The sequence below is a fragment of the Fusarium keratoplasticum genome, chromosome 4 (genome assembly GCF_025433545.1).
Source record: "Fusarium keratoplasticum isolate Fu6.1 chromosome 4, whole genome shotgun sequence".
NCBI classification, from domain to species: Eukaryota; Fungi; Ascomycota; class Sordariomycetes; order Hypocreales; family Nectriaceae; genus Fusarium; species Fusarium keratoplasticum.
This window is the reverse complement of record NC_070532.1, coordinates 2,853,118-2,880,312: the sequence shown is the minus strand read 5'-3', so window position 1 is coordinate 2,880,312 and position 27,195 is coordinate 2,853,118. Positions and strand designations below refer to the sequence as shown.

Genomic DNA, 27,195 nt, shown 5'->3' with positions numbered 1-27,195 from the left:
ACTTTGATTTGCAAGCCAGAGAGACGCTTGGACGAAGCCGACGAGGCACTTACTGCAATACTTATGAGAGCAGGCGAATGAGAACAACCAGGTGGTGGAAAACGGTCAGTTCAGGCGGTAGATTCTCTTGTTTCCGGCTGTTTCTGGGATGAAGTTGAGCTAGAAGATTCAGCGTGATCCGGTACGAAATGGTTCATTGACCTTAAGTTATCAGCGAGCGCATTATGGCCTGCAAAGTATCGTCTCTATGAATCGACATCACAGGCAGTCTGATATTATGCAAGTTGTCCAGATTGTCCGTAGCCTGGCGACTATTCGCGAATATGATGATACGAGGGTCCATGTCAGAGGCAAAGCTGAGATCAGTTTGATATGACATGACGGCAAATGCAACTGAGGACAACGCGACCAAAGCCAACCGCAAAGAAACCATCCTATCCGACGCTGTAGAACTACTCGGCATACCGAGAAGTAGTACTTGCGCTTTTGCCCATTCATTCATTCAACACATATCCATCCTTCCTTCATATCAACTTTCCCACAAAGCCCTTCATCTACTGTGTAACTTGTCTACCCTTTCTCAAGAAGATAGGCCAGGAGACCAAGTGTCTTGAGGTTCCAGCAAGATCCAAGGTCTTGGTGCAGTCTGCACAAACTGGTGGATTGTCTATCATTGATTAGCATGTTTTGTGCATGTCATCATCTCAAGGTTTCTTACCGGCAGCGAGGAGAAATGTCATAGGAAGGAGAACAGAAGAGTGAAGGGGAGGAGTAGATTCAATTCCGAAACGGCACCTCAGGTCTGTGCTAGGCAACTTGACATTCGGTAGAGGTCTCGTCGGTGACCTACACAAAGGAGAGAGAGACGCATGGTGACGGTTTCCCTGTTTGGACGGTTAGTCAAGTGAATCAAAAGAGAGATGGAAAAGCTTTTTAGGTCTTACCTTGAGGAATCGGCCAAGATGTGAGAGGGAAGAGAGAGGTAAGTCACAGAAAAGAGCGACTTGGGAGGACTTGGTAGAATGATCTTGAACACAACTCGGGTCTAGCAACCCGAAGTTTGGCCAAGGTCTCTTCAATGACCCATGGGAGAGAGTGACACATGATGGAAATTCCACTGTTACAAAGTTAGTTGAGCGAACCGAAACAGAAAAGAACGCATGTAAAGTCTTACCTTGGGAATTGGCCAAGATGTGAGAGGTGAGAGGGTGTGCCGGAGCACAAGGGAGAGGTGTTCCACAGATGTGGGAAAGTTGAGAATTCTTGCAGCATCTTTAGGTAGGTCTGTGCTAGGCAACCCTGGCTTTTATAAAGGTCATCCGGGACCTATGGGAGAAATGTGAGAGGAGGAAAGAAGAAGGAAGAAAAGGTGGCGGGCGCCCAAGGGCGCCGCCCCGGATGTGATGTGTGCGTGAGGAGAGAGAGGGAGACGAAGCGGAGGAGAGAAGATGGTGTGGTGGTGGTGATAAATACGCGCCAGGCAACCGCGCACAAAAATAAGAACAAAAACAAAGAATTAGGGCAAGCGAGCGCGGCCAAACAGTTCAGCAAATTGAGGCCAACAGGGTAAAAAAAAGAGTGCGTGGTTGTCGGTCGTTGGCAGCTGTTCACCAGTGCCAGAGAAAGGGGGGCGGCCTGAGCACCATCTCCCCTCCCAATCTGCTCTCGGTGGCTTCAGGCGAGCCCGGATTGCAAGGCAGCGGAGCGAAAAGCGAGCGGGCCATTTCTAGGTGTCTATTGTTACGTACTACAACAGGAAAAAAACCTCTCCAACAGTGACGGTGAATCACCTACCCCTTCACCCCTTTATCCATGGGTTCAAGGTGAACGGCAACCCTATCAGCATGCCCCAACTGGCTCCCCCTTAGGAAGAAATCACCGAAAATGGCCCTTCATCTTCCTTATTTCTCTTCATTTGATGTTGGTTGTCCATGCGCTTGATGGAATCAAACATGATCGTGTCAGTCGTATCCCAGTTTGGTCAATCGACATCTTGACTCACGAGGAAACAGATCCAAACTCTGCACTGAGCTCCGGATGACCAGCAGGCACCGCGACAAACAGTCTTCCGCATGCCTATAAAGCACACCTGTGCCCGGCTCGTCATTGCCCTGGCCGAAACACCAACCTCATCCCTCCTCTGAGAACGCACTAAGCCTGCAACTGTGAGTGGTGATGGTCACAATATATACAACAAGTTCAACACTCCTATCCCCAGCACTCTACAGCTGGATGCTTTTCCGCAGCGAATGACAAGGCCGGTGACCCCGGCATCAAGCACCGTTGGGAGAAGCCGATTACTTCACCCCGAGAACGCTCAAGAGATACGACAGATGTCATCGCGGAGCCGCTGAAGCTCCTCTACCTTCTCAACAACAATGCTGCGGTTGAAGAATTCACCTCCCGGCTGCTTGATACCTATGCCGGCCTTGGTATCGCCGGCGTGATGCGTCTCTACCTGATGCAAGGTGAAGCCAAGACAGGCTTAAAGAAGACGAACTCCCCAGAGCAGCAAGATCGCCCAGCAGTGTTTGATCGAGAAGGTGCCGAAGAGGCTCTCTTGTATGCCACTGGCGTGGGTATCGACTCGAAATTTCTCGCAGCATATATGCGTTGACTACCGATCCGCTAAGCGTCGCAACATCGGTGCCTTCGGTTGGAACACTGTTAGAGAACGAGCCTCCCTTTGCATTGAGTCACTTGTCGCCAACTCAGGGAAGTGCTCCCCTCCAACAAAGCCCGCGACCCTTCGCCACGAAACGGCCCGATGTCGCTTACACCTATATACAAGAATTTCCTCCTTTTCTTCAACGCACCGTTATCGTCTTTCGCAACTTATATAAACCTGACATCATCGTGGTCGATGAGGCAGCAACCATACGTGAGATCACAGCACTCATCCGCAGAACAAGCTGGTTGATGATGCTACGCATCGTGCCAAGCTGGCCTGCCATTGCCAGAGTTCTCCCATGGAAGGTGGAGATGATCAACTTGAGAATTCTGCGGCACTATTAAGACCCTTTGCCTACTCAACAACAAAGTCGCTGTGGAGGCATTCACCTCTCGCCTGATCGACACCTATTCTAACATGGGCATTTAGAACGCACCTGGTGTGATGCGCCTTTACCCAATGGATGGCGAAGTCAAGGCTGGGTTGAAGAAGGCAACCTCCAACGACGAACAATACACGGATGAGTTTGACCGCCAAACCGCCAAACCGCCAAAGATGGCCCCCGCTATGCCGATGACCTGGGTATCGACGCGCATTTCATGGCAGTGTATGCTCTGACTACCATTGCTATCAACGAAGCATCCGCCTTCGGCACACCCACGGGAGCCTTCATCCAGATGTCTCGAAGCCTACGACTACCTACTTCAATTCAAAGGTGGAAAACCCGTCGACCTTCTGACTGCCATCCCTGCTCTTGGCAACATCGTTGGTGGTTCTGGTCTCAAGGTTCTGGCTGAACGCTTCAAGAACATGCGTAAGCCGATGAAAGGTGCCTTTTCCGAGATGTCGCGACTCCCCGCCGGCGTTCACTTTGTTCCTGGTGTAGCAGGCTCGGGCAAATCTTTCATGATGGAGATGTCTATTCTTTTCTCACAATTTGGATCTTGCGATGCCAATACACAGCCTGCAAACGCTTAGGCAGGGACGACAGACCCATTGGGTGTTTTTCGCTTCACTCTCTTGCAGTCGAGCCCTTCAAGAAGAACATAGACCAGTACCCTGCCCTCAATGAGCTGGTCGAGAAAGCCATCGCTGGCGAAGAACTTGGCGACTCGGACAAGTCTTACATGAAGTCTTGTCTCAAGGACGTGTACGCAGATTTCCTCAGGACCTTCGATGGTACAGTCGTCACCACACCAGTTGCTGCTTCCACTGCGACTTTCCGTGACTTCTTCAAGCCTGACCTTGTGATCATCGACGAGGCAGCCACTATGCGAGAGATAACGACGCTTATCCCCATCGCCTTCTTTGACCCAAAGGCATGGATCATCACAGGCGATATCAAACCAGGGGGCACTCCACGAACGCAGCGCGCCTTTGGCAATCCTTCAAGACATTCCTTACAATGTTTATATTAGTTTAGGAAAAGACCTATTGAAACTCATCCTAATCTCATCCTTTATCATATCATAACTTGAAACAAAGTTAGGAAAAGAACTATATAATATCAACATAAGTCAGGGCTCTATCTCATCTCTGGCAAGACTACAGCGGATGCTCCGCTCCAGCCCAGGCCTCTGAATGGGATACCCCCAATCAGCGCGACAGAGACAGGGCCAGGATCGATGCTGCCTTTGCAGCCACATTCGCCGGCGAACCCGCCACGACCCTTCGTCCCTACCTTCCACCTCTCAACGACCTCGCTGGCGTCGATTTCCACGAATCTGTCATGAACCGCGTCGGCTCCGCGCCGACATATCTAGCCTCCAAGTGGAATCCAGCTCCCAAGGCCGGCTCCCAGACTGACGATTGGGGTGCCGCCGGGAACGCTCAAGATTTGACCCGAAAGAACGACAGCGCCACCGGTATGGATTGTGTCACCAACCCGTCCCAACAAACGATGGCACACACCACCTACCTGGAACAGGAGGACCAGCACGCCCCAGTGACTGGAGGCAGTCGTTTTGAGACAGACAGCCGCTCTGTTCCCGCCGCCGTGGATGAAGATGGTTATGCCGTTCTAGCTGGACTTGCAGTTGGAAATGACAAGCTAGATGTTCAGCCGACGACCACTGGTCGCAACACTTGAGTCGCATGGACCGCGCCTCAGAATCGTTTGGTTGACGACGCCATCCGCCGATTGCAACTGGCCTGTCCAGACAAGAAGGTCGTGCGTGTTTTGCCTTGGCCCGTTGAGATGGCTAACCTGCGCCGAGTTGAGAACTCAGAGCCTCAATAGACCGACCTCGCGACTATTCCCAACGCCGCCTCGGCCAGTCTTCAGATGGCCCGGCACATCGACTCCCTCCGTGCGACAAGCTATGCAGAGAAGGCTCCCGCAGCCGTGTTCAACTCGTTTTCGGAATTAGCACGATCCATAGTGCAGGAGGATCCGGACAAATGGGACAATATCGTGCGAGCCTAGGAGGAGAGACAAACCGACCCAATAACCTACGACGTAAACCGCAACACCCATAAGGAAGCGTTCCAAGAGTTAATCAAGGCAACTATCGAGACTATTAATATTATATACTTAACTCCAGTCACCATAGTCGAGTTTACAAATAAGACAACCTTCACTCCGGACTGCATCGTGGTTAACGAAGCGGCTAGATTATCTAAGAACTTGTCGACAGCTATCCAGTCCAAGTGGTCGAATTCCCCCTGCCTCCTCATCAGAGATACCAAGCAGTTCAAGCCCTTGGCCCTGGCTAGACAACAAAAGTCTTTCCGTTCAATCTTTGGTGATCAGCGACAGGTTAGCCTGTTCCACCGAGTCGAGAATACCGGACGCCTAACCCACCAAATGGTCTAGAACCACAGAGCCCACCACGTTGCGGCTCAGTGGCCCTGCGACTACTATCACGGCCAGAGCATGAAGATCTCCAACCGCAAGCATACGCCGGCTACTAGAGCCTTCAGAGGTTGGGCCAACAAGGTGTTCCAGAGCAGAGGCCAGACGCTCATCATCATCCCAACCTACTCATTCAAAATCAAGGTTGGGAACAATCGACGCCAAGTATCACACGTATGTGGTTCAACGGCCCATATCCGTGCCTACTTTTCGAGTACCAGCAGAGAACGAACCAGCCGCAGTTTACTTCCCTCATATCCTCGATCCTAACGACGCTCAGAAGGTATAAATGAAGCGCGTTGAGTCTGAGAAGACTCTTCGAGCCGAAGTCCTCGCTATCAACTCACTGGTTTGCCCGCCATCGGCGAGACCCCGTGAGCCCTCAGCAAGAAGCCTAGCCGTCTTTCAGTATCTCATATGGTTCAGAGACGCAACACCAGTTGATTTTCTTGCCAGCATTTGGTCAACTCTTTCAGAATATGACCCAGCTGATGAAGGACGGTGTTCACTTTGTCCCTACCGTGCAAGCCGTTCCTACACGACCCTCTCGATCTGTCTCTCTCGAATCTGAGCCACCCTCTCGCGCCGACTCTGCCCCCTCCCCGAGAATCCCCCGGTTGAATCACGACCTGCTCCGTCCGAGCCTCGCCCAAGACCAAGGCCAAGACCAAGATCGAGTTACTCTTTCGTTCCGCATGAAGCGACAGACGACTATCTGGTTCCACGTTTTGATAGATGCCAGTGGCAAAGCTTCTCCCGGGCTTCGATGCGAACACAGTCGCACGCATCGGCCTAGCACGCCGGTCAAGACATAAACGAGACGTCAAAACGTCAGAGAGAGTTACCTAACTCTTGAAGAAAATAAAGAATTTTACATAAATATGGTAAAAATACTCAAAATGTATCATAACAAAGGTAAGATTTTAAACCCTTTGATCTATTCTTCTTATCATTTATTAACTATCTTTAGAAGAGGATGATATATATATGTTTATACTCGTGTCTCGTTTAGCTCGGTGCCGCGCAGGCTGCGCCCCTAGAGACAGAATATCAGTACAACCCGCACCCCGGCAATCAGTCCGAAGACAATGATGCCATGTCGGACGTGGATTCACAGGGAGGATTGGACTTCGCTCCACCTGCTGCTTGGGACTTGGGAGAGCCAGCTCCTCGCGCACCCAGAGCTACGAGATGCGCTCGAGTGGCCTGGACAGCGCCACAAAACAAGCTGGTAGATGATGCGACGCGCAGAGCAAAGTTGGCCTGCCCCGACAAGGTGGTAGCCAGAATCCTTCCATGGAAGATCGAGATGGCAAACCTGATGGGAGCTGGGGACACCGATCAGCCTGACTCCCTTTGAGCAAGCTTCCCTTGCTCCGCCGGCTACCGTAGCCTTGGCCCGACATACTGACTCTGCTCGCCCCGCCACTTTCCGTGAGAAGTCGGCGACCCAAGTTTTCGGTTCCCTGTCCCAATTTGCTCGAGAGATGGCGGAAGAGAATCCGGATGATTGGCAGGCAGTGATCAGAGCCTGGAACGAGAAAGAGTGCGATCCTACCGCTTACGAAGTCAACCGCGTCAGAAACGACAAGAGCCTTCAGAGACCTGATGAACGCTGCCGTCGAAGAGGTAGACATCGCCTGCGCTACGCCTATCGCTTTCGCGGAATTCGCCAATAAGGCTGCCTGGTTGCCGGACTTTATCGTGGTGGACGAAACCGCACGACTCACTGAGAACATGATACTCGTGGTTCAATCTAAATGGCAGCATACTCTTTGCTTGCTTATAGGCGATACCAAACAGTTCCCTCCTCTGGCGTTGGCATAGAACCAGTCAGATTTCCGTGCGGTATTCAGCACTGTCCGGAGTATGTACGTTCGATTGACTGGTGTGGATCCACTCCTCAGCCGCCATCTCCCACTCACCCACACCAGAACACACCTCTCTTCAAAAGCGCACGCCGTTCGGGTGATGACAATCACGGCCAGCTCATCTCTCGTTCCTGCACCACCACCTGCACATCTATTTCACGAGTAATCCGTTCGAGCCTGGTGACAGGACACCCCCTGCCAAGATGCTGTCCTGGAGGCCTGCCCTCCGCTCAGAAGTTTCGTGCCCACTTCTGCCCTTTCATAGGGTGACGGCGCCGGTTCCTCGCTGGGGAAGCAAGTGCTCGGAGGGGCTCTTTCACAGAGACAGGAGATGTCTTTGTCTGGCGGGTGTGAGTACCGTGACAAGCAGCGAGGTCGTGGTTGGTCAGGGCGAAGCTAGGACGCAAGTTGTCGATGAAAGTCAACAGCTCTTGATGTCAAAACGGGGCAGCGACTTGGTGTCGATGAGGTGAAGCAATCCGGGAGCGAGGGTGGGAGGGGCTCGACCGGGCGGGGGAGCAAGACGAAGTGGGAGCGCACGGCGGGCTCAACCAGAGGCAATAGATTTAGCAACTGCTATCATATAGCGGACCAAAGGGCCAAAAAGAGAGCAATATAAGGGGATCATAACCTCATAGGTATATACGGTATATATATATAAGCTAGGGCTAATATTAATCGATTAAGTATGAAGTATAATAAGAGATGATCTCCTCTCTCTAGTAGCTACGGGGCTAAAATGAAGATAGAGGAAGTGGGTGTCCTTAGGTGATATGCGTTTTATAGTCGTGGGGATGACGGTGCGTGCGTTGGATCTATTCACTCATGACGATTGAGCAAACGTCGTTGATGCGGTCAATGTAATCATCGTTGGTGCCGTCAACTCGCCGATATCGGTAACCAGCCACCATGGACGAACGGATGGTGAAAGGAAACCTGTGCTAAAGCAGGAGAAGAGAGGATTAAGGCCAACGGGTGTTACTAATTATAAGATTAAATAAAAATAAGAGAAGATTTGCGTAAAACTATATTCTTAATTTAAGAGAAATATTTTAATAATTTGTATAAAAGATCCCTAAGTTTAGGTAATAATCCTCTATGTACGTGTTGCGGGACCACTCATTTGTATTAAGGTTCCTTGCCCTTCAGGGTGCTAGAGACGTTGTTTAAACCGAGAGGCAATGTGCATATGCTTGCGTCTCTCTTTTTCCTCCACCTGTGCGATTGTCTACACGTCTCAAGTGGCTCATCTCCATCTTCCATAAGAAAATTCTCACGACCTCTATACAAGAGTTGCTCATACGAAAGAACGAGCGTCCATGTAAGATGATTGGCTGGGTAACGACAACTCCACAACACGGCATCACACACACTCGCCAACCACCCCAGCACCCTCCTTTCTTGTGCTACTGCTGCCAGCTGTCAAACATTTGTCAAACAGTTTGCATATGCCTACCCGGTTTTTTTTCTTTCTACTTACGATGCTTCACAATTCTAGCCGCTTCCCTGACGTTCTGTCCTTTCTGTCTCGTTTTCTATCTTTCTTTGCCAGTTGTGCGTGGACGCGTCACCTCATCCTCAACATCATCAACGCACAACTCTCCTCCCCTCGCGAAACCACCACGCGGAACGCAATTCATCCCCTCAACACCTCACCGATTTCTCTCTCTTCGCACACAACCGCGAAGCTCTCCGCCGCCGCTCACCTTCTCCCTTCTCCCCTTTCCCTTCCGAACAGCCTTCACTTTTCTCGCTCTGCATTGCGGCAAGTCGATTCACTATGGGCGACGAACCTACCGCCCCGGAGGACATACGTCTTCCGTTCTCTTGCGATGCCTCACTCGAGCTTGATTTGATCGCTCTCTCTGGCCCCGACTCTCCTGAGCCCAACTCGGACGACACATCCATCTCTTTCGATGACTCTTCCGTCTTCTCGCGATGCCTCTCCCGAACCTGATCATCGGATCTTAGATGGCGACGGAAAAGGTCTTATTCGCGACCGAAAGGGCGACATCTAGCTTGGCACACGACGCAAGACGACTGGCTGGTTCCATGTTTTGCTGGACGCCAACAACAAGCTTCTCCCTAGCTTTGACACTCGACCTAGCACTCTGGTCAAGAAATAAACGAGACACCAGAACGCCAGACAGCTGCCTAACTCCTCTCAAGGGGAATGAAGAAAAATACATAGAATAGGTAAGATTTTAGATCTTTTTTATTAATTCTTCTTATACTTTATTTACTTTCTTTAGAAGAGGATATACTAATATGTTGATATAAGTGTCTCGTTTTTCCTTGATCCACATGAAGGTTCTGCATGCAATGTACCCCAAAGTGTGGTCCAAGAATGGTCATTGGATGAGTGGCTATCAGCATCTGAAACACGAAAGGCCCAAGCATGACAAGACGATCCAGGAGAAGGAGAGGCTAAAATGGTGCGTTTTGTTCGAGAAGGTCTTCCAGTGCTCTGTGGTTTCAGTCATGCCTGAGTGGACTCAGATCGTCCTCAGCATCGTTCGAAGCAGCAGCACTGCGCCCAACTACCGTCTCGACGGCATGAGACAACGAGCCACTGTCGCGGCTCGTGCGTGGATGAAGCTATATCCACAGCCCTCACTCCTCGTGGTCAACGCAAGATCAAACGTATCCAGCCGCTTATCTCTGGTCGATTCTAGTTTCTCTAAGGGTCTCCGTCTCCTCGAGGCTGCCAATCAAGTACCGGGTACTGTTGTCCAACTTCTTGTTGTTGGCATCGACGACTTGACTACCGATGTACACAATCTCGTCTTCTTGAAGAAGCAATTCCCAGTCCTCGACATTCAGCTGATATTCGTGGTTCCGAGTTTGTTCCCAGATTTCGAGAGCGCCTTCCCCAAGTTGGACAACGGCATCCGATATGGCCAATTCCATCTCGACGATATCGCCACTGCCCCCGTGCGGGTCAAAAGATGCCGATGAAGACAAAGGAATGAACACATCCTAATCTGAGGATAGCAATCAAGATATAGAAAAGGTTATATGGCAATAAGAAGAGACTTATAGAATTTTGTCTCTTTTTATGATAGTTTTTTATTATGACTTTGTCATCGTCTTAGACGAGTTAGAGGCGGACACCATCTACGGCCACACTCGCAGCTGGAGAGTTGCTTAGTGACACGCACATGGTATCATTCAGTTGGAATACTCCTTGTATATATCAAGTATAGCCTTGTCATAGCCAATCTTATTATCCGTTTATGATACCAAGTCTAATCTCAACTCCATCTATACCCATTCTAATCTCTACTAACTTTTATCCCAATCCTTATTTGCTATTATCATTCTTTCAATCTCTACTCATTCTTCTTCTGGAATGGCTTCTTGATCAGATCCACCAGCTTGCCCAGTCCACCAAATACATAGCCAAGGCCAAAGCCCCAGCCGCGGACGCGGACGGTGTAGATGAAGAAGTACACCAGCATCCAGTTGGAGATACAGAAGGCAAGGAAGATGCCAAAGTCTGGTAACACTGTTAGCATACGATATTGAATCAGATCAGGTCGAGTAACATACCTCTCCACTTGTCGCTCGCATCAATGTTGAGCGACTCGAGATACTGGTTACCAGAGCTGTAGGGACAGTACTGGCAACCACTAGTATCATCGGGGTTGAGGAGATAACCTCCAGCAGACTTGGCAAAAGCCCCTGCGTAGTCTTGACATGTCTGGTTCGGGGGAGCATCAAACTTGGCCGTCTCCTCAGGGGCACACCTAACGGGAGCACCATCGAGAGTGGCTGCAAGCATGCCGCCGATCCAGTAAGTCGAGGGGTTCACGTAGTACATCCAGTACCTCCAGAACACGGGAAGCATCGAGTAGGGACGGACGACTCCGTTGAACAAACTGAACATGACGAAGAAGAAGGGCAAGACGTTGGAGATGACAGTGAAGCTGGGGGCGAATGCACAGATCCATTGACCCCAGCTGGTCATGAAGAAGAACATGAGAAGCGTCATCAAGAAGGTGTATCCCGAGACGGAGCTCTCAGTGGGCAGTCCAGTTGGCCAGTACCAAAGCACCCAGTATAGCACAGCCGAGATGACGGCAGCAGGGATATCAGCAACAATGTTGGCAGTGCAGAAAGCGACCCATCCGTAGATTCGAGAGGGATACTCTCGGGCCTGCCATAGAGCCATGTTGGTGAAGAACTTGGGCACCACACCGTTGACGATGGTGGGAGGCACAGTGACGATAAGGAAGCAGGTGAACATGCGGTTCTGCATGTCCTGCATCGTGTAGCCGAGCTTCCAGAAGGTGAAACCGTTGAAGATACCGACAATGACAGCGACGAAGAACTTGCCGTAGATGTAGGAGGGGTCACGCCAGTGCTGCTTGAACATACGCTTGGTCAACTCGACTGACTGAAGCCAAGTCGAAGCGGCGAACTCGGCGTGCTCTCCATCACTAGACTGTCTTCCTTCAGTAGCAGAGCTTCTAACCCGCTTTAGACCATCAATCTCCTCAAGAACTCGCTCGGCTTCAACGCTCTGGGCCCATTCCTGGTTCCAGTCAACCTTGGTGCCATCAGGTCGCTTGTGAGGCCGGGCAGCAGTCTCAAGGATGAACTCGGCAATGTTCTTATTGGGAGGGCAGACAGCTCCACGCTCAGCGAAGTAATTGATGATGTCCTGACCATTCTCTCCCATGGGACCAAAGTAGAAGGTGTTACCACCAGGGTTCAGGGCGAGGACCATGTCGAACTGCTGGATGAGGACGGAGCTAGGCTGGTGAATGGTGCAGATGATGGCCTGACCAGCGCGGCTGAGCTTCTTGAGGAAGCGAACGATGGAGTAGGCAGACTGAGAGTCAAGACCAGAGGTAGGCTCGTCGAGGAACAGAAGAAGGGATGGCTTAGCCGCAAGCTCGACACCAATGGTCAATCGCTTTCGCTGCTCAACACCAAGAGACATGATGATGGCATCCTCAAGGTCATTGAGCTCGAGGAGATCAATGATCTTGTCAACATAAGCAATCTTCTCAGCACGGGGGACAGAGGCACTCTGGCGCAGGATGGCGGAGAACTCGATGGCCTCACGGACAGTTTGCGTAGTGTCGTGAATATCACCCTGAAGGCAGAAACCAGTATTCCTCTGGAAATCTGCGGTCAGAGGTCGGCCGTCAACAAACATCTCTCCAGTGACGACACCAACGGTCTGGCGCTGTGAAAGAGTGTTGAGAAGAGTTGTCTTTCCGGCGCCTGAAGCACCCATGAGAGCAACCATGACACCTGGCTTGGCGTATCCGCTGACCTTGTTGAGTAGCTTCCTCTCTCCTCCCATGTAGGGGACACTGTACTCGATATCGCGCCAGGTGAAGATGGACTCGCTGTCGGTGATTTGCTCCAGGGGCTCATCCGAGGCATCGGCGGCAGTGGAATCAGCCAAGACGGTAGAAGACGAACCACCAGCCTCCATGGCCTTCTCGGCATCAGCAGGGGCAGCGGCCTTGACGGCCTGGTCCTTTGCCTTGCGGCTCTTCTTGAAGATCAGAGCACCACCACCTCCAGCAGCAAAGCTTACCATCTCAGTGGCGATGACGGTGACGAGGATGTAGAGGACGGCAAAGGCAATGACAACACCAAAGTTGCGCCACAGGTGTCCGCGAGTGTAGTTGTATGTGATCTCCAAATAGTCACTGCCTGTCACCTGTCGCTCATTGACTCCCGCTCCGCTGATAGCACAACCTTGATACCTTGACTGGACTCCAGGTCCCTGAGGCACAAGCTGCTCAGGGGCACAGTCCATGAGACGGTCTGACAGCTCGTTGGCCATGACAGCCTCAAAACTGTAGCTGAGAGGGTTGATCCAGTATATCCAGCCAAACCAGATGTAGTCCTTCAGAAGCTGAGTCTTGGGGATGACGTATCCGGTGTAGATGATGAGCAGGTTGAGCGAGATACCAGAGAATCGCACGGCAGTGTTGATCTCGGGCGACAAGCTCGCAAACATGCGGTACAGGGCCGTGACCATGATGGTGGTGGTGTACACAAAGAGCAGGTAGATCCAGAACTTGGAGGCGTCCACGTCGAGGCCCGTCATGAAGTACATGATGATGCCAAAGATGCAGACCTGGACGAAGATGACGGGGAAATCGAGGACAACTCGGGCGAGAGAGACGGCGGATGGGCGGTAGAAGGCGTAGTCATGGTGACGGGCAACTACTGAGCGTCCAGACACGGCCTTCATGAGTTCAGACAGCTGGAGCCAACCGAGGAAGAGAATCGAGAAGAAGAGGGTACCGCCACGACTGAAAGCACCAGCAGTGTTGGTGGGCTGTCCGTAAAACAGAGAACCCACGATCAGACCGTTGGAGATGATGATGAAGAGCTTTGTCCAGAGAGTAGTCGTATCGCCAAATAGAAGCCAAGCCTCTCGCTGGGTACAAGCAATAACCTGTCGGATGAAAGAGATGGTGTAGGGCGACTTGTCCGAGACGTGCTTGGACTTGGCCTCCTGCACAGCACCCTGGAACCTCTTGGCATCCTGATAGTCAGACTGATGAAGGGACTCCTTATAGGCAGCAACGTCGGCGAGGAGCTCCTGGTAGTTGGGCGAGTTTCGGAAAGCCGACTCGAGCTCCTCGGGGGTCCGGGGGGCTCGGTGCTCGAAGCCGGGGCGGAAGCGGCGCTCAGTGGGGTCTGTGACGGCAGTCAAGAAATCGGCCGTGGTCTGGCGCTCAGGGCACTCGAAGCCGAGGTCGATAAAGTACTGCTTGGCCTTTTTGGCGGGGCCCGAGAAGATCTGTCGTCCCTGGTCGATGACCAAGACTTTGTCCATGAGCTCGTAGATACCTTCACCAGCCTGATACAGAGTGACCAGAGTCGTTCGGTTGCTGATATCGGTCATGATTCGAAGGGATCGTGCGTAATCGAGGGCAGTCGAAGCATCGAGACCTCGAGTCGAGTTGTCCCAAGCCATGACGGTCGACTTGGAGGCGAGAGTCTCTGCGATAGAGACTCGCTTCCGCTCACCACCAGAGACACCACGGGTGAAATCATCACCAACGATGGTGTTCTTGGTGTGGCTGATTCCAAACATCTTCATGAGGGCGTCGACGATGACGGGAATGTCTGCCTTTTCCTTCCTCTTGGTCTTGTTCATGAGGGCAAAGGCGAGGGTCTTCCAAACGCTGAGGGTAGCAAAGTGGATGTCGTCTTCGCCGTTGTAGTTGACCTCTCCTCGATACAGCTTCTTCTGCTCCTCCGCAGGGATACCACTGTAGGAGACGTCTCCTTCGACAGCCGCAAACGACTCGCGGTTGTTGCTGATGGCTTTCAAAAAGGTACTGCATCCAGCACCGGGACGACCCAGAACGAGCATCATCTCGCCATCTCGAACACAGCCGGTAAAGTCGTTGATCAACGTCCGGGTGGGAGGCTTTCCAAATCGAAAGGCAGGGATGAACTGGGAAACCAGACGGTAGAGATCAGGGCCAAAGGTACCGAGGATGGCATCGGGTACGGTCCGGACAAACGAGGTGGTGCTCCCGATGCCCTTGACGGTGAGGTTCTCGTAGACGACTCCAACACGCTTGAGGGAACCCTCTTCACTGCGCTTCTCGAAGTGTCCCTCGCGCATAAACTCTCCAAGCTCAAAGCCGACATCGTCATTGGGACCGGCTTCAACGTCGGTTACAGAGTCGTCATCCTCAGCCTGCTGCTGTCGTCTTGACTGAATGCGAGAAGCGGCATGGCTTGTTCTGCTCTTTGTCGTGTGTGCCTTGCTGACGTGTGATTCGCCAGTTCTCGTCTTGTGCAGGCTCATGAGATTGTGTCGAAGAGACTCAAACTCGTGCATGGCTTCCTGCTCGTGGACGTCGTCCTGGTTGCGCTCACCCCATTTTCCTTCGGGGGCGACGTCTGATGAGGAGGCATCACTGCCTGCTTCGTTTCGTCGATGCTCATCTTGGGGAGGGTGTTGTTGTTGCATGGACGATTCTGTCCGGCGAAGAGCATCGCCGTCCACAGTATTGCCCAACATGTTGACGGCTGTGGAAGTTGGTTTGTATAGGGTGCTCTTTACACACGAGACGTGAATGCAGGTGTATTATTGAGGCGCCGCCTCGACTGTTATAGATATGCTGCTCGAGTCCAAGATACAAAGACCTCTGGAGATAAGCCAGTAAGGCCGTGAACCTTGTCTCTGAATCGAGTCCATTGACCCGGCTGCAGTGGATTTATAGCCATCCCGTTGCGTATTGGCCTCTGGGCGTATCACTAATGTGCACATTTTTAATCAATGATGCAAGATTGCCTGGGGGCTTGCAGGCGAGATGGCGCACTAGGGGCACATCTCGTTGTGTTGCTGTCAAAATCAACACCCGCCATGCATCATGATGAGTCTTGAGCCAGAAAGGGACTAACACGCTTGCCCTGGAGTTAGCTTCTTGTTTCCGAGAAGGCTCCGGACCAGTCATAAACGTGGCGTTAAGAGCAAGATGGAGATCCTGACTCGGGATATCTGAGTCTGGCCCACTTGGAGCACATCCAACGGAATCAGGCCGAAGATGAAGATCTTTTCGCTTCGGACATAATCTGCGGACTTAGGACAGGGCAGGGTAAGCGTAGGGCGTCTAGGTCTCACCTTGAGGGTCCAGGGCCGCAGAGCCGCGACGGTGAGCGTGAATCTTTCACAGAGACAAAAGATTTGTGTGTTGCTCCAGTCCGGTTGGGACGACGTCGTATTGGTAAGCACGGCACAACTACTAGTGCCAGTCCAACCCAAAGCAGTAAAGAGACCTGCGTGAGGCTGGGTCTGTAAGCAGGGGAAGCTCTCAACGTTGAAAGCTGATTCACGGTGGATGGTTTATCAGCGGCAGAGACCTGTATCCTCTTTTGTCCTGGGGCATGGAATTCTTCTTCATCTTGAGATTCGTCGACCAATACGTTTCGGCCGATCAGACGGACCAAGCTAAGCCGGCATGACGAAATGTTACTGCTCGTGATCATGCCAAGAGCTGGCACATGTTAGGTCGAGAGCTTATCTTGCATAACGTTGATGGCCTCGGACCCTTTGTTGAGGTGTGATTATTAACTTGCCGTGTGATTCATCGGCCAAGACCTGGCTCATCCGACGGACTCTGGTACTCGGTGACAATTAAGTTTACGACGATGAAGGAGGAGGTGCTCGTCAATGAAGACAACCTTTGGGCATTCCATTCAGTGAATGCTCTCCAAGCACAACTGGCAGAATAGTAGTCATAGCAACCAAGAATTCAATAGCTTGTCTCCCTTGATACCCTCAAGTTGCAGCCTAAACAAACCAAGTCCGATGCCCTGCAGCTGAAACCGTCAAGGGTTCGAATCTAGCGAAGCCGCCAAAGGCGCAACACGGCAGCTAATCAAGCGTTGCGTTGTACGTGGCGCTGACTGTCAAAATGTCAACAAGACACCGCCGCGTACTTCCCTCGTATCCCTTGTCGGAGATTATACAATCCCATGTGGCAGGGTTTACGCCGTTGATACGATCGCCGCCGGGGAGCTCGGTCAGGAGCTTTGGGTTTTGACGCAATCAGCCCGCTTGCGTGCATGTTTGAACACCATGTAAGATTTCTAACAAGATGAGATTCTACACAACGCCCGCCGTTTCCGCTTCTGCGGTCTTCTCGGCCTCCGCGCCGATCCCTTTGCCTCATTGGTAGAGAAGTACTGTCGGTATCTCCGGGTAAGCTGACAGCTCTATCCGGCGCGTGTCGGGGTCGGGGTACAAAATGACAAAATATCCGCCTTGTTTTTTACTTGGATTTGGGTCTAGAGATGAGATATAAAGTGCAAAATTGGATAGAAAGGATTTAATCATCCTCTTTAATTGCTCAAATGATTAAACAGGGTTGAATTATCATTGGTTAAGATATTCTAAAGTTGACCTCTGAAACCAGGGTAATGAAGCATTTGTCGTAACACGAGAGACAGAACAAACAGCGACAAATAGACTCGCATAAGTAGAATGTTACTCTGTGACGAGTCAACCAATGAGACTATTTTTCTAAGGCGATTTTCTCTGCAAAAGATTCTGCCTAGCCATCTATGTCTTTGAGTTGTTCTCTTTATTCTGCCTGTTTATAACCCCCCGAAAGATGACTACCCTAAACTGTCCTTTTTGCATTTCACAATGATATTTCTCTAATACATCCTTCGAATAGAAAGACAGATAAAGAGGATGATGTATTATTCTTGAAATACCTATGTTACTTGGGGTTGTGTTATTGTCCTGTCCTTTCCGTGTCACTACATCGCCGCCAACCCTCATCTTCGATGATTTCTCCCTCGTTGCTATGTGAACCAAATCTTCCCAACCCCATTATTGGGAGGAAACATCCTATTATTTACTCAAGCCAATGGTTCTCAATCACCGCTTATGTGGCACGAAGATCAGGCACTCATGCATCCCAAACGCCAGAGTGGCCGCTTACATGCTAGGCAGCCAGCATGGCAATCCCCTCACGAATTTAAGTCCATGTCTCACTACCTTTCAACTTGGCCAAACATCTCTTTCCTCTCAAAATCGCCAAACACTTTGAGCCATGGACAAAATAGCGCAGAGGTGGATCGAGGCCACCACGGTGAAGCCTGAATGGCTCCCAGGCGGAACCAAATTCTGGTATCGACACTTCTCCGAGCCTGGCAAGTTTCACTTTGTCCTGGTTGACGCCGTCGCGAGGCGTCGTGACATGGCCTTTGACCACAAACAGCTGGCCGAGGCTCTGGAAGAAAAGACGGGCGAGAAGCTGGATGAGGATTCTCTTCCATTCACCTGGATCGAGTATATCCCCGAAACTTCGTCTGTCCGGTTCCGCTTTGCCGATAAGAATTGGGAGTATCGGCCTGAAAACGACCTGGCGCAATGGGAGGGCGAGCTCTCCTCAGATGAGTCGAATCAGTTTCTACAAAAAGAGATCCCCTCTTCCAACGGCGACGCTGATATAACTGTCGACTTTGTCAACCGCACCGGAACAACCATCAAAGCATTCTGGATCGACTGGCATGGCGAACCGATTTGGTATCACAACATCCATAACGGCGGGACAGTGCGTCAAGAAACCTACGTTGGCCATGTCTGGCGATTCGTAGATGCGTTGGATGAGAGGTTTCGGGCCATCTACGCAGCACCGGATCAGCGTACCGATGTCGCCGTTGTCAAGAATCTTGTCGATTTGGACGAGGAAGCTTCTTCGCCAAGCAACGACGACGATTCTAAGGAGGAGGGGGAATCAAATGCTTCGACGGCTGAGACTCAACTCTACGTCAAGAATTCCAACGTTTGGTTTGGAAAGAAGAACGGTCAGGACAAACAGTTGTCTGAATATGGTAGTGAGGAACATCCTTACGACGAAGGCCAGCTGCACCTGTCACCCAACAACCGGTATGCGGTTGCGTGGCAATACACCCCCGAGCAGGACCACAAGATACACCTCGTGGAATCATCTCCAGACGACCAGATCGAGCCGAAGCTGCGCACTGTTCAATATCTGAAGCCAGGGGACAGGGTGAGAATCGACAGGCCTCGCCTCTTTGACTTGGAAAGCCATCGTGAGATCCCAACAGACAACGCGCTGTTCAGAAACCCTTACAAGATACGGGATCTGGGATGGAGTAAGAGTGGTCATGAGTACCGCTTCCTCTTCAATGAGCGTGGTCATCGACATCTCAGGGTGATCGGTATCGGCATCGACGGGCAAGTAAGGACTCTTGTTGAAGAGCAGAGCAGCACCTTCATCGATTACACAAAGCTGTACGTCAAACTCCTCGAGGAATCAGACGAGCTTGTGTGGTCGAGTGAGCGCGATGGATACAACCACCTCTATCTGGTTGATCTCGCCCAAGGTGCCGTCAGAAACCAGATAACCAAGGGAGCTTGGACAGTTGGCGATGTCCAATTCATCAAGGAAGACGAGCGCCGTATATGGTTCTACGGTTATGAACTCCAGCCTGAACAGGATCCGTATCACAAACACCTCTGCTGCGTCAACTTTGACGGGTCTGGCTTCAAGATCCTTACAGAAGGAGACGGGACCCATTCCTGGACTTGGTCTCCGGACAAGCGCTTCTTGATAGACACTTGGTCGAGGGTTGACTTGGTGCCGACGACAGTCCTACGTGACGGAGCTTCTGGCGAGATGCTACTGGAACTCAGCAAGGCGTCCATGGAAGAATTGGAGAAGGACGGTTGGGCTCCGCCTGAGAGGTTCGCAGCTCCTGGCCGCGATGGCGAAACCATGATATACGGAATCATCATTCGCCCTGCCGAGTTTGACAGCAGCAAGAAATACCCCGTCCTTGATGATATATACGCTGGACCACACGACTTTCATGTTCCAAAGGCCTTTTCAACTCTCGCCAGACAGCGGAAATGGGCAGACCAAGGTTACGTCGTGGTACAAGTAGACGGCATGGGGACAAGTCACCGCAGCAAAGCCTTTCACGATGTCTGCTACAAGAATGTTCACGACTCTGGACTCCCAGACCACATCGCCTGGCTCAAAGCCGCAGCAGAAACTCGCCCGTGGCTGGACCTTTCCCGCGTGGGAATCATGGGAGGATCAGCCGGCGGACAGAGCGCAGCCGCAGCACTCCTGCATCACGGCGACTTTTACAAAGCCGCAGCAGCTGACTCTGGATGTCACGACAACCGCATGGACAAGCTGTGGTGGAACGAGCTGTGGATGGGCTACCCAGTCGACGAGGCGTACGCAGAGTCGTCCAACGCGACGCACGTAGCCAAGTTACGGGGGGCGCTGATGTTGATTGTTGGAGAACTTGATGACAACGTGGATCCGTCTTCGACGTTTCAGCTTGTCAAGGCATTGAACAAGGCTGGAAAGAATTACGAGTTGGTGTTGATTCCTGGAGGTGAACATGGATGTGGGGGGAGCTCGTATGGACTTGCTCGGCAGCGCGAGTTTTTTAGGCGATACTTGCAGGAGGGCGAGAAGGTGTGTGTAGATTTGGATGATGCAGTTTCGACTGATTGAGTTGAGCTTTGACTTATGTTGTATATGTCCAATTGAGGCTGATAGTCGTTCTGGGTTGGGTTGCGACACAATGAAATGGGGGCTGAGACGGATGAATAGGGGCAGAATTAACTCTAGCTATAGTAGAACAAGGTCATGATTCACCAAGTTGACAATGTGAATATCGACGGCTTAGGTGAAACCTCATAAAACATATCTCTATCTAGGTAGTCAGCGTTTCTCGAATTGATTTTGGGTGCATGCTGACAACGATACCTAGTGAAGGATTGGAAAAGGAGAAACACAGCTGAACTTGTCACGGGTTACAATAGACTATCGACTCCTAGCCCGAATCTATCGCGATATTTGGAAACGTGGCTTGAGACGATCTCTTGTGGCTGGACTCTGCCCCAGGTACGGATACCGAGCCCGTCGAGGGGTGGACAGAAAGAAGCAGACAGCGTGAATACAGGCACCTGTCTATAGCTGCTCAAAAGCTTTGAGGATTGTGCTAATTACAAATAGGAAAAATTATAAAAGACCTTGGACTGTTTGATAGTCACAGTTTGCATCATATTAGACTTTGTTTAGACATTAAAGTCAATAAACCCGTGACTTTTATGATTCTGACGTCTACTTTTTTCCTCCACCAACAAACACATGCATCTCAATTAGTCCCGTCCCCCTCCCCCTGTCAGGCTAAAATATTCCCTGCAAAACGCAAGGGGTCTCGGCCGTTCTCTGTCTCTATTGTCGACTCTTTTAAAGGCCACGACATTCAACCAAAACCTCAGTCAGCTTTTTTCAAGTACCCAAACTCTTGCGCTTCGATCCAATTCCCGCCCGTGCAAACTTTTGCGTTTGCGGCGCCTTGCTTTTCTCGGTGCATCGGGCTTCTTTTACCCCCCCAGCCAGACATAAGTTGAGGCTTGACGCCTTGTACTTCTGGACAGCTGGCCTTGTTCTAACTTTGGAACCCTTTTTTTTTTCTTCTCCTTCTCCTCTCTAGGTTTCCCTCCTACATTGTCGGGCAAAGATGAAGATCTCGTACTTGTCTGTTGGGCTTCTCGCCCTGTTCAGTCCCTTGGCTGCTGCTTGGAGCAAGGAGGGTATGTTAAACAGCTATACCCTTTGCATTAGCGACTCTAATATCCGGCAGATCGCGAAATCTTTCGCATTCGCGATGAAATCTCCCGCTTCGAGCCCGATCCCGCCGCGACCTTTTACGACATCCTCGGCATCTCCTCCTCGGCCTCGCTCGACGACATCACCAAGGCCTACCGCAAGAAGACGCGCTCTCTGCACCCCGACAAGGTCAAGCAGCAGATGCGCGCCAAGGCCGGCAAGGACAAGAAGACTGGTGCTACCGTCAAGCCGCCCACTCCTGCTGAGATTAAGACCGCCGTTAAGAAGGCTGGTGAGGCTCAGGCCCGTCTGTCTCTGATCGCCAACATCCTGCGCGGACCCGAGCGCGACCGATATGATCATTTCCTCGCCAATGGCTTCCCTCTGTGGAAGGGTACCGACTACTACTACAACCGCTACAGACCCGGCCTGGGTACCGTCATGATTGGCCTGTTCCTTGTTGTTGGAGGTGGTATTCACTACCTGACCCTGTACATGAGCTGGAAGCGCCAGAAGGAGTTTGTCGAGCGCTACATCAAGTTTGCCCGTGACACGGCCTGGGGTGGCGGCCTCAACATCCCCGGCGTCGACGCTGCCCCTGCTCCCGCTCCCGCCCCCGTTCCCTCCGACGATGAGGATACCCCTCCTCCTATTCCCCAGAACCGACGAGAGCGCCGTATGCAGGAGAAGGCTGCCAAGCGTGAGGGAGGTCGCGCCGCTGTGAAGAAGACCCGTCGGGCTCCCCAGCCTGCCTCTGGAACTGCTACCCCTGACGCTGCTGGTCCTACTGGTGCTCGCCGCAGGGTTGTAGCCGAGAATGGCAAGATCCTCGTGGTTGACTCTCTTGGAGATGTGTACCTCGAGGAGGAAGACGAGGAAGGCCAGGTTAACGAGTTCCTCCTTGATGTAAGTTGTCCTTGGCCATTGGACGTAACCAAGCTAACACCGCACAGCCCAACGAGCTCGCCAAGCCTACCTTTAGCGACACCGCCGTCGTCCGTGTTCCCATCTGGTTCTTCAACATCACCGCCGGCCGTTTCCTGTCCAAGAAGACCCCCGAGCTCGAGATCGAGATCCCCGCCGACGAGGACGACTCTGATGTTCCCCAGCGAACACCCAGCACCGACTCTGCCGGCGAGGACTTTGAGCTCCTCGACAAGAGCACCGACTCGCTTAGCAAGGGCAAGGCTTCTGGTGTCCAGCAGGGCAAGGCCAACAAGCGAAAGGGCAAGAAGAGGTAAAGGATGGACGAGAGCTGCCTAGACAATGATGTGACGGAGTAAGGGGAAAAGGACCAGGCGGTACGACATAGTATCTAAAAAGAAGGCAAAGTCGGAACAATCATGAAAAATCTATGATTGGATGCTCAAGTATTGTGTGCCAAGATTATGCGTCATGTGTTGCTATATATCAACGAATTGTGGTCCAAGAGGCACTGATCATGTCGAGCCTTGTGCTAAATGACGGATGAGCATAGAAACACGCTGATTTGATGTCATTGTGTGATAAATAGGTCGTTACTGGCCTATTCTTTTGTAGCTTCTGGCTGGCTCGTCTCCTCGTCCCGCGGAGCAGGAGGTGGTATATCATCTCTTCGTGGATGCCATCCTCCTGTCCATCCAATCCAGCCCGTCTCTCTAGGGCCCCTCGCCAGGGAAAAGATAATTGAAGCTCCGACAAAGGCAACTGGACTGAATAAGCGAATGCTGTCAGAGGGTTTATGGGTCTCAACTTACTGCTACAAGCGCCACTCCGTTTCCAACCTCCATCGGCATACAGCTTGTTTCCAACAGCCGTACCCGTCAACTGACCTACAAACGCCAAAGCCATGTATGCTGTGTTTACCCGGTTGCGCGCCCTGGGGTTGATGTTGAAGATGGCGGCGCGGTTTGCCACCTGAGCTGTCTGCATACCAATGTCGATGCCGATGGCCTGGATGATGGGTCCTGCCACGGTGGATTTACTGATGAATGTGCCAACAAGAGTGCCAATCAGCGCGAGGATCTGGCCGGCGATTGTTGACAGCAGGGGCACGAAACGATCGATGAGCCTTCCAATGAGAGGGATTGAAATGATGGTTGCGATCGCAGTCAGAGAAAAGAGACCAATCTGTAGCGATGAGTAGTCATAAGGGGGAGACGCCAGCAAGAAGGTGAGGGTTGTCCAGAACGAAGTAAAGATGGTCGAGAGGGTAAAGGCGATGAGGCAGGACTGGATAAGAACCGGTTCTGTAGCCATCATATAAGGAATCGACCAAAGGGCACGGAAATAGTTGAGGCCATCCGGGTTAGTAGAAGGATAATCAGGCATGAACAAGAAGAGCACCGAGGCGAGTAGATACTGGGCGCCACAGGAGAACCAGTAGATGTTGCGCCAACTGGTATAATTGGAGACAACTCCAGACAGGAACCTGGCCATCAAGAGACCGAGCATGAGCCCAGAAACGACAATAGCCAAGAGAGATGCCTTCCGACGTGGAGGAGCAAAGTCTCCCACGAGGGGGATCATCAATTGAGGCGTGACTGTGGTAACACCGCATATGAAAGACAGGGCGCGAAAGACTGTAAAGTCGTTGGTCACGCAGAGACCTATCCACTAAGTCTGTGTAAGTGAGTGACTACATGGGTTGTGAAGACAACTTACAAGAGTCGCAGTAACAATGATGAGTGAGATAATGAAAGGACGTCTCTCGAGAATGTCACCTAGAGGTAAGACAAATACAAGTCCCGCAGCGTAACCCGACTGCAGCAAGGTTGCAACTTGAGATGATTCCTCATAAGTGACTTTAAAGTCGGCAGCTATCTTGTTGAGAATAGGCTGATTGTAGTAGAGATTGGCCACGGTAAAAGCAGCAGACTTGGCAGGTTAGAGCTATTGAAATGAATTCTTGACAAGTGGACGCACCATAGCATATAGCAAGCAATGCGCCATGGTCAGCGCAGGCGGAGATTTATCATCCCATCGGCAGTTCTTTGGTGTCGTTACTCTACGAATCCAGCTCGAGTCGTACTTTGACTGGACTATCGTGTCTGTCTCGTCACTTGATTCCAAGGCACTCTCAGTAGCCCCGGCCTTGTTTTCAGGGGATGCCACAGCATCAAAGTCATTCCCTTGGGCGATTTCGAGGTCCGAAGTGGTTGGCTTCTCGGCCGAACGGGTGGAAGACGTCATTGGCGGCAACTATTCGCGTCCAGCGCGAGGAACAAGATATATATAAACTTTGGGTTGGCATAAAAGGCATCAATTGAAACAAGCGACATGGATTATCCAAATGTTTTGCAAAAGGGAAAAAATCGGTGAATGGACCAACAGAGTCAGGGTCATCGATCAAGAGCCTCAGAAGTGGGTATTCCCGTTGGCCTTTCGGGATTAGCAGCACTCGTTTTGATTAGCAAGCAAGCAAGCTTAATGGCTAAGGATTGCGACATCCGTCTTTGCCAAGTCCGATCCCCGGTGGGATATAGAAAGGGATTGACTTGTGTTTATTGTTGGTGAGGGAGGAGGATAGTTTCTGTGGGTTAATAGTCAAGACTGGGGCTAGGGACGAATGGCATGACAAGTGAAACCGTTCTGTATGAGACTCGCCAGGTTGCCTGTCATTGGCACAGACTTGTTACTCATAACCTTGCTCCTCCATCTGTTCTGATCGCGTCTGTATTCTTCAAGGTGTGATTGCTTCTCTGCGCTATACCTACAGTACCTGCCTAGGTAGGTAGTTATGGCGAGGGAACGGATATGAAGCCTATCAAAGCCAAGACAAAGCCTATGACCATGTGAAATAAAAAGCTTAAAGAACCTCGGCCAGAGACATGTCAATAGTTTACCTAATTTCAGTCCTGCACTCCCGTACGGAGTTGGCATCTTTTAATTTCCCCAACGTGATAGTCCGGCCCGGACATCCGTTTCTCACGGAGGCCCGCTCCGCTCCGAAAAGAGTTATCGAAAACACTCTATGAGAAGCAACACACGCAAAGCACTGAAACCAGCTGAGTGGCAAACATGAAACGAGGAATCACGCGGGAATAAAGAATGTTAGTGACAAATCTGATGGGACAAGGACCATAAGCCGTCATCTTCTCTTTGACGCAAGTACCCGACCAACAGATTCCTTCCATCAGCCTTGTGGGCAAAAATAAACCACCTCATCCTATGCGCGTAACGACAGCCGGCAAGTGGGCGCCCCTTGAAACCTGACACGGCATATGGGCGCAGGATTCAACCGAATAGGGCAGTCCAAGCTCCCACGGAGGCTGATGCTCCATCTGTACACCTCTAATCTCGCTGGGGCTTGGGTGCGAAAGTGCGAGGTGTGTGCTGCGCCATGCAGGGATCCATCCGCTGGTTGATCCTACGGGGATATCCCCTCGATACCGGTTTTTGGGGGGAACTGTGTAAGCCCGATGCCGTCACGACCACATAAGTATGTGCGGGTGACCTCTTCTTCTTTCTGCACGTATTTTGTGCGTTTCTTCTTTTACTCTTTTAACTATTTAGTTACTGGTTAGATCACACTAGCTGGGCCATGTCTGGGCATCTTTTGCCAAGTACTCACCGCCGGCCCCAAGATAACTATCTTGTGCAACCACACTCACAGCCCGATTTCGAACAAGACGGACAAAATTTCCATCAAACAAACTCTCCCATGACTTCCGACCGATTCTCTTCAGGCCCCTTGTGGGCAGCAAAACTCAACCTCCGTCTCCTCTCCATCTCCTTCGACGCCGTCCTCCTAATCACGGTTCTCTCACTCATCGCCGGCTCCTCTTCCGATGCGACAACCATCATCCTCTTCGGACCCCTTGTACGTGTTTCCGCTTCTACTTTCACCGACTCAAGTTGATCGTTTTAGACATGTATGGCGTTTGCGTGGAGCTTCGTGGACGCCGTCTACCTTTGCACGCGCAACCGCCGTGGTCACGAGCCCATTACCCGCATGAAGTTTGACCTAGTCTTGTGCTTGGCGTTTGTGATTGCGTCGTCATTGATTGGATATCTTGGCACCACCGATCATGCTGTACCGACCCTGGACCAGACCACGGACGAACCTCACCTTGCAACGCGGGCTTTGTTCTGCTTTGGTATTGCTGAAGTGTGAGTTTTGAGACTTGATGTTCTAGGAAATGGCTACTAATAAGTGCCGTTGTAGGTTCGTTCATTCGCTACTGTTCGTCATCGCCCATCAAGAGTGGAAGGCCTCGACCAACGAGTTCCAGATCAGCAGCACTCCCTCTGTCGATGATCCTCTTCCGGCTTCAACTTGGACAGTACCATCACCAAAGTCTGGACCTGGTCGGAGAGAAATTGTGGTCCTAAGAGACGAGGAAGAGGGCCTTTTGGCAGACGCACCACGACCATCGAGCGGGTAGCACTCGTTTAGCGACCATTTTACGACTTATGACAATAGACTTTCTTTCTTTTCCATCGTCCATCGTGCACTCTCGATTGAATTTGCTTTCAAGTGGTGAAGAGTATGAGAAACACGTATTCTCAACGTACACAACAAAATTGGTTTGAAAAGATCATACCTTTGTTCTAATATCAGAAGACGAATGTTCCTATGGATGACGTCTCCCCGGTTGTTCTGGGTAGTCATGATTTTACCACCCATCCTGTTTAGTTCTTCCTAGCCTCTGGTTCTTATTAAAATCGTTCACTCCGCCACAGCCTTCCAGACAAGCATGGCACATG

At 51.4% G+C, this 27,195-nt stretch overlaps 5 protein-coding genes across 5 annotated transcripts; 3 read left to right on the top strand and 2 right to left on the bottom strand.

Annotated features, from left to right (window-relative positions):
- Positions 1 to 10,728: 10,728 nt before the first annotated feature.
- Positions 10,729 to 15,413, bottom strand: NCS57_00595600 (uncharacterized protein; the record flags this gene model as incomplete). The annotated part of the gene is made up of 2 exons (XM_053055861.1): positions 10,729 to 10,895; positions 10,949 to 15,413. The coding sequence occupies 2 exons, from the start codon at positions 15,411 to 15,413 to the stop codon at positions 10,729 to 10,731; spliced, it is 4,632 nt and encodes a 1,543-aa protein (XP_052914816.1).
- A 2,542-nt stretch (positions 15,414 to 17,955) lies between these two features.
- NCS57_00595500 (putative dipeptidyl-aminopeptidase B) lies at positions 17,956 to 20,403 on the top strand (the record flags this gene model as incomplete). The annotated part of the gene is made up of 1 exon (XM_053055860.1): positions 17,956 to 20,403. One exon carries the CDS (start codon positions 17,956 to 17,958, stop codon positions 20,401 to 20,403), a length of 2,448 nt encoding a protein of 815 aa, XP_052914815.1.
- A 1,015-nt stretch (positions 20,404 to 21,418) lies between these two features.
- NCS57_00595400 (J domain-containing protein) lies at positions 21,419 to 22,748 on the top strand (the record flags this gene model as incomplete). The annotated part of the gene is made up of 3 exons (XM_053055859.1): positions 21,419 to 21,491; positions 21,542 to 22,413; positions 22,461 to 22,748. The coding sequence occupies 3 exons, from the start codon at positions 21,419 to 21,421 to the stop codon at positions 22,746 to 22,748; spliced, it is 1,233 nt and encodes a 410-aa protein (XP_052914814.1).
- A 284-nt stretch (positions 22,749 to 23,032) lies between these two features.
- NCS57_00595300 (MFS domain-containing protein) lies at positions 23,033 to 24,678 on the bottom strand (the record flags this gene model as incomplete). Its single annotated transcript, XM_053055858.1, has 4 exons — positions 23,033 to 23,193; positions 23,244 to 24,102; positions 24,151 to 24,363; positions 24,412 to 24,678. 4 exons carry the CDS (start codon positions 24,676 to 24,678, stop codon positions 23,033 to 23,035), a joined length of 1,500 nt encoding a protein of 499 aa, XP_052914813.1.
- A 1,330-nt stretch (positions 24,679 to 26,008) lies between these two features.
- NCS57_00595200 (uncharacterized protein) lies at positions 26,009 to 26,873 on the top strand (the record flags this gene model as incomplete). The annotated part of the gene is made up of 3 exons (XM_053055857.1): positions 26,009 to 26,308; positions 26,357 to 26,598; positions 26,654 to 26,873. The coding sequence occupies exons 1-3, from the start codon at positions 26,030 to 26,032 to the stop codon at positions 26,871 to 26,873; spliced, it is 741 nt and encodes a 246-aa protein (XP_052914812.1). The 5' UTR covers positions 26,009 to 26,029.
- Positions 26,874 to 27,195: the final 322 nt, after the last annotated feature.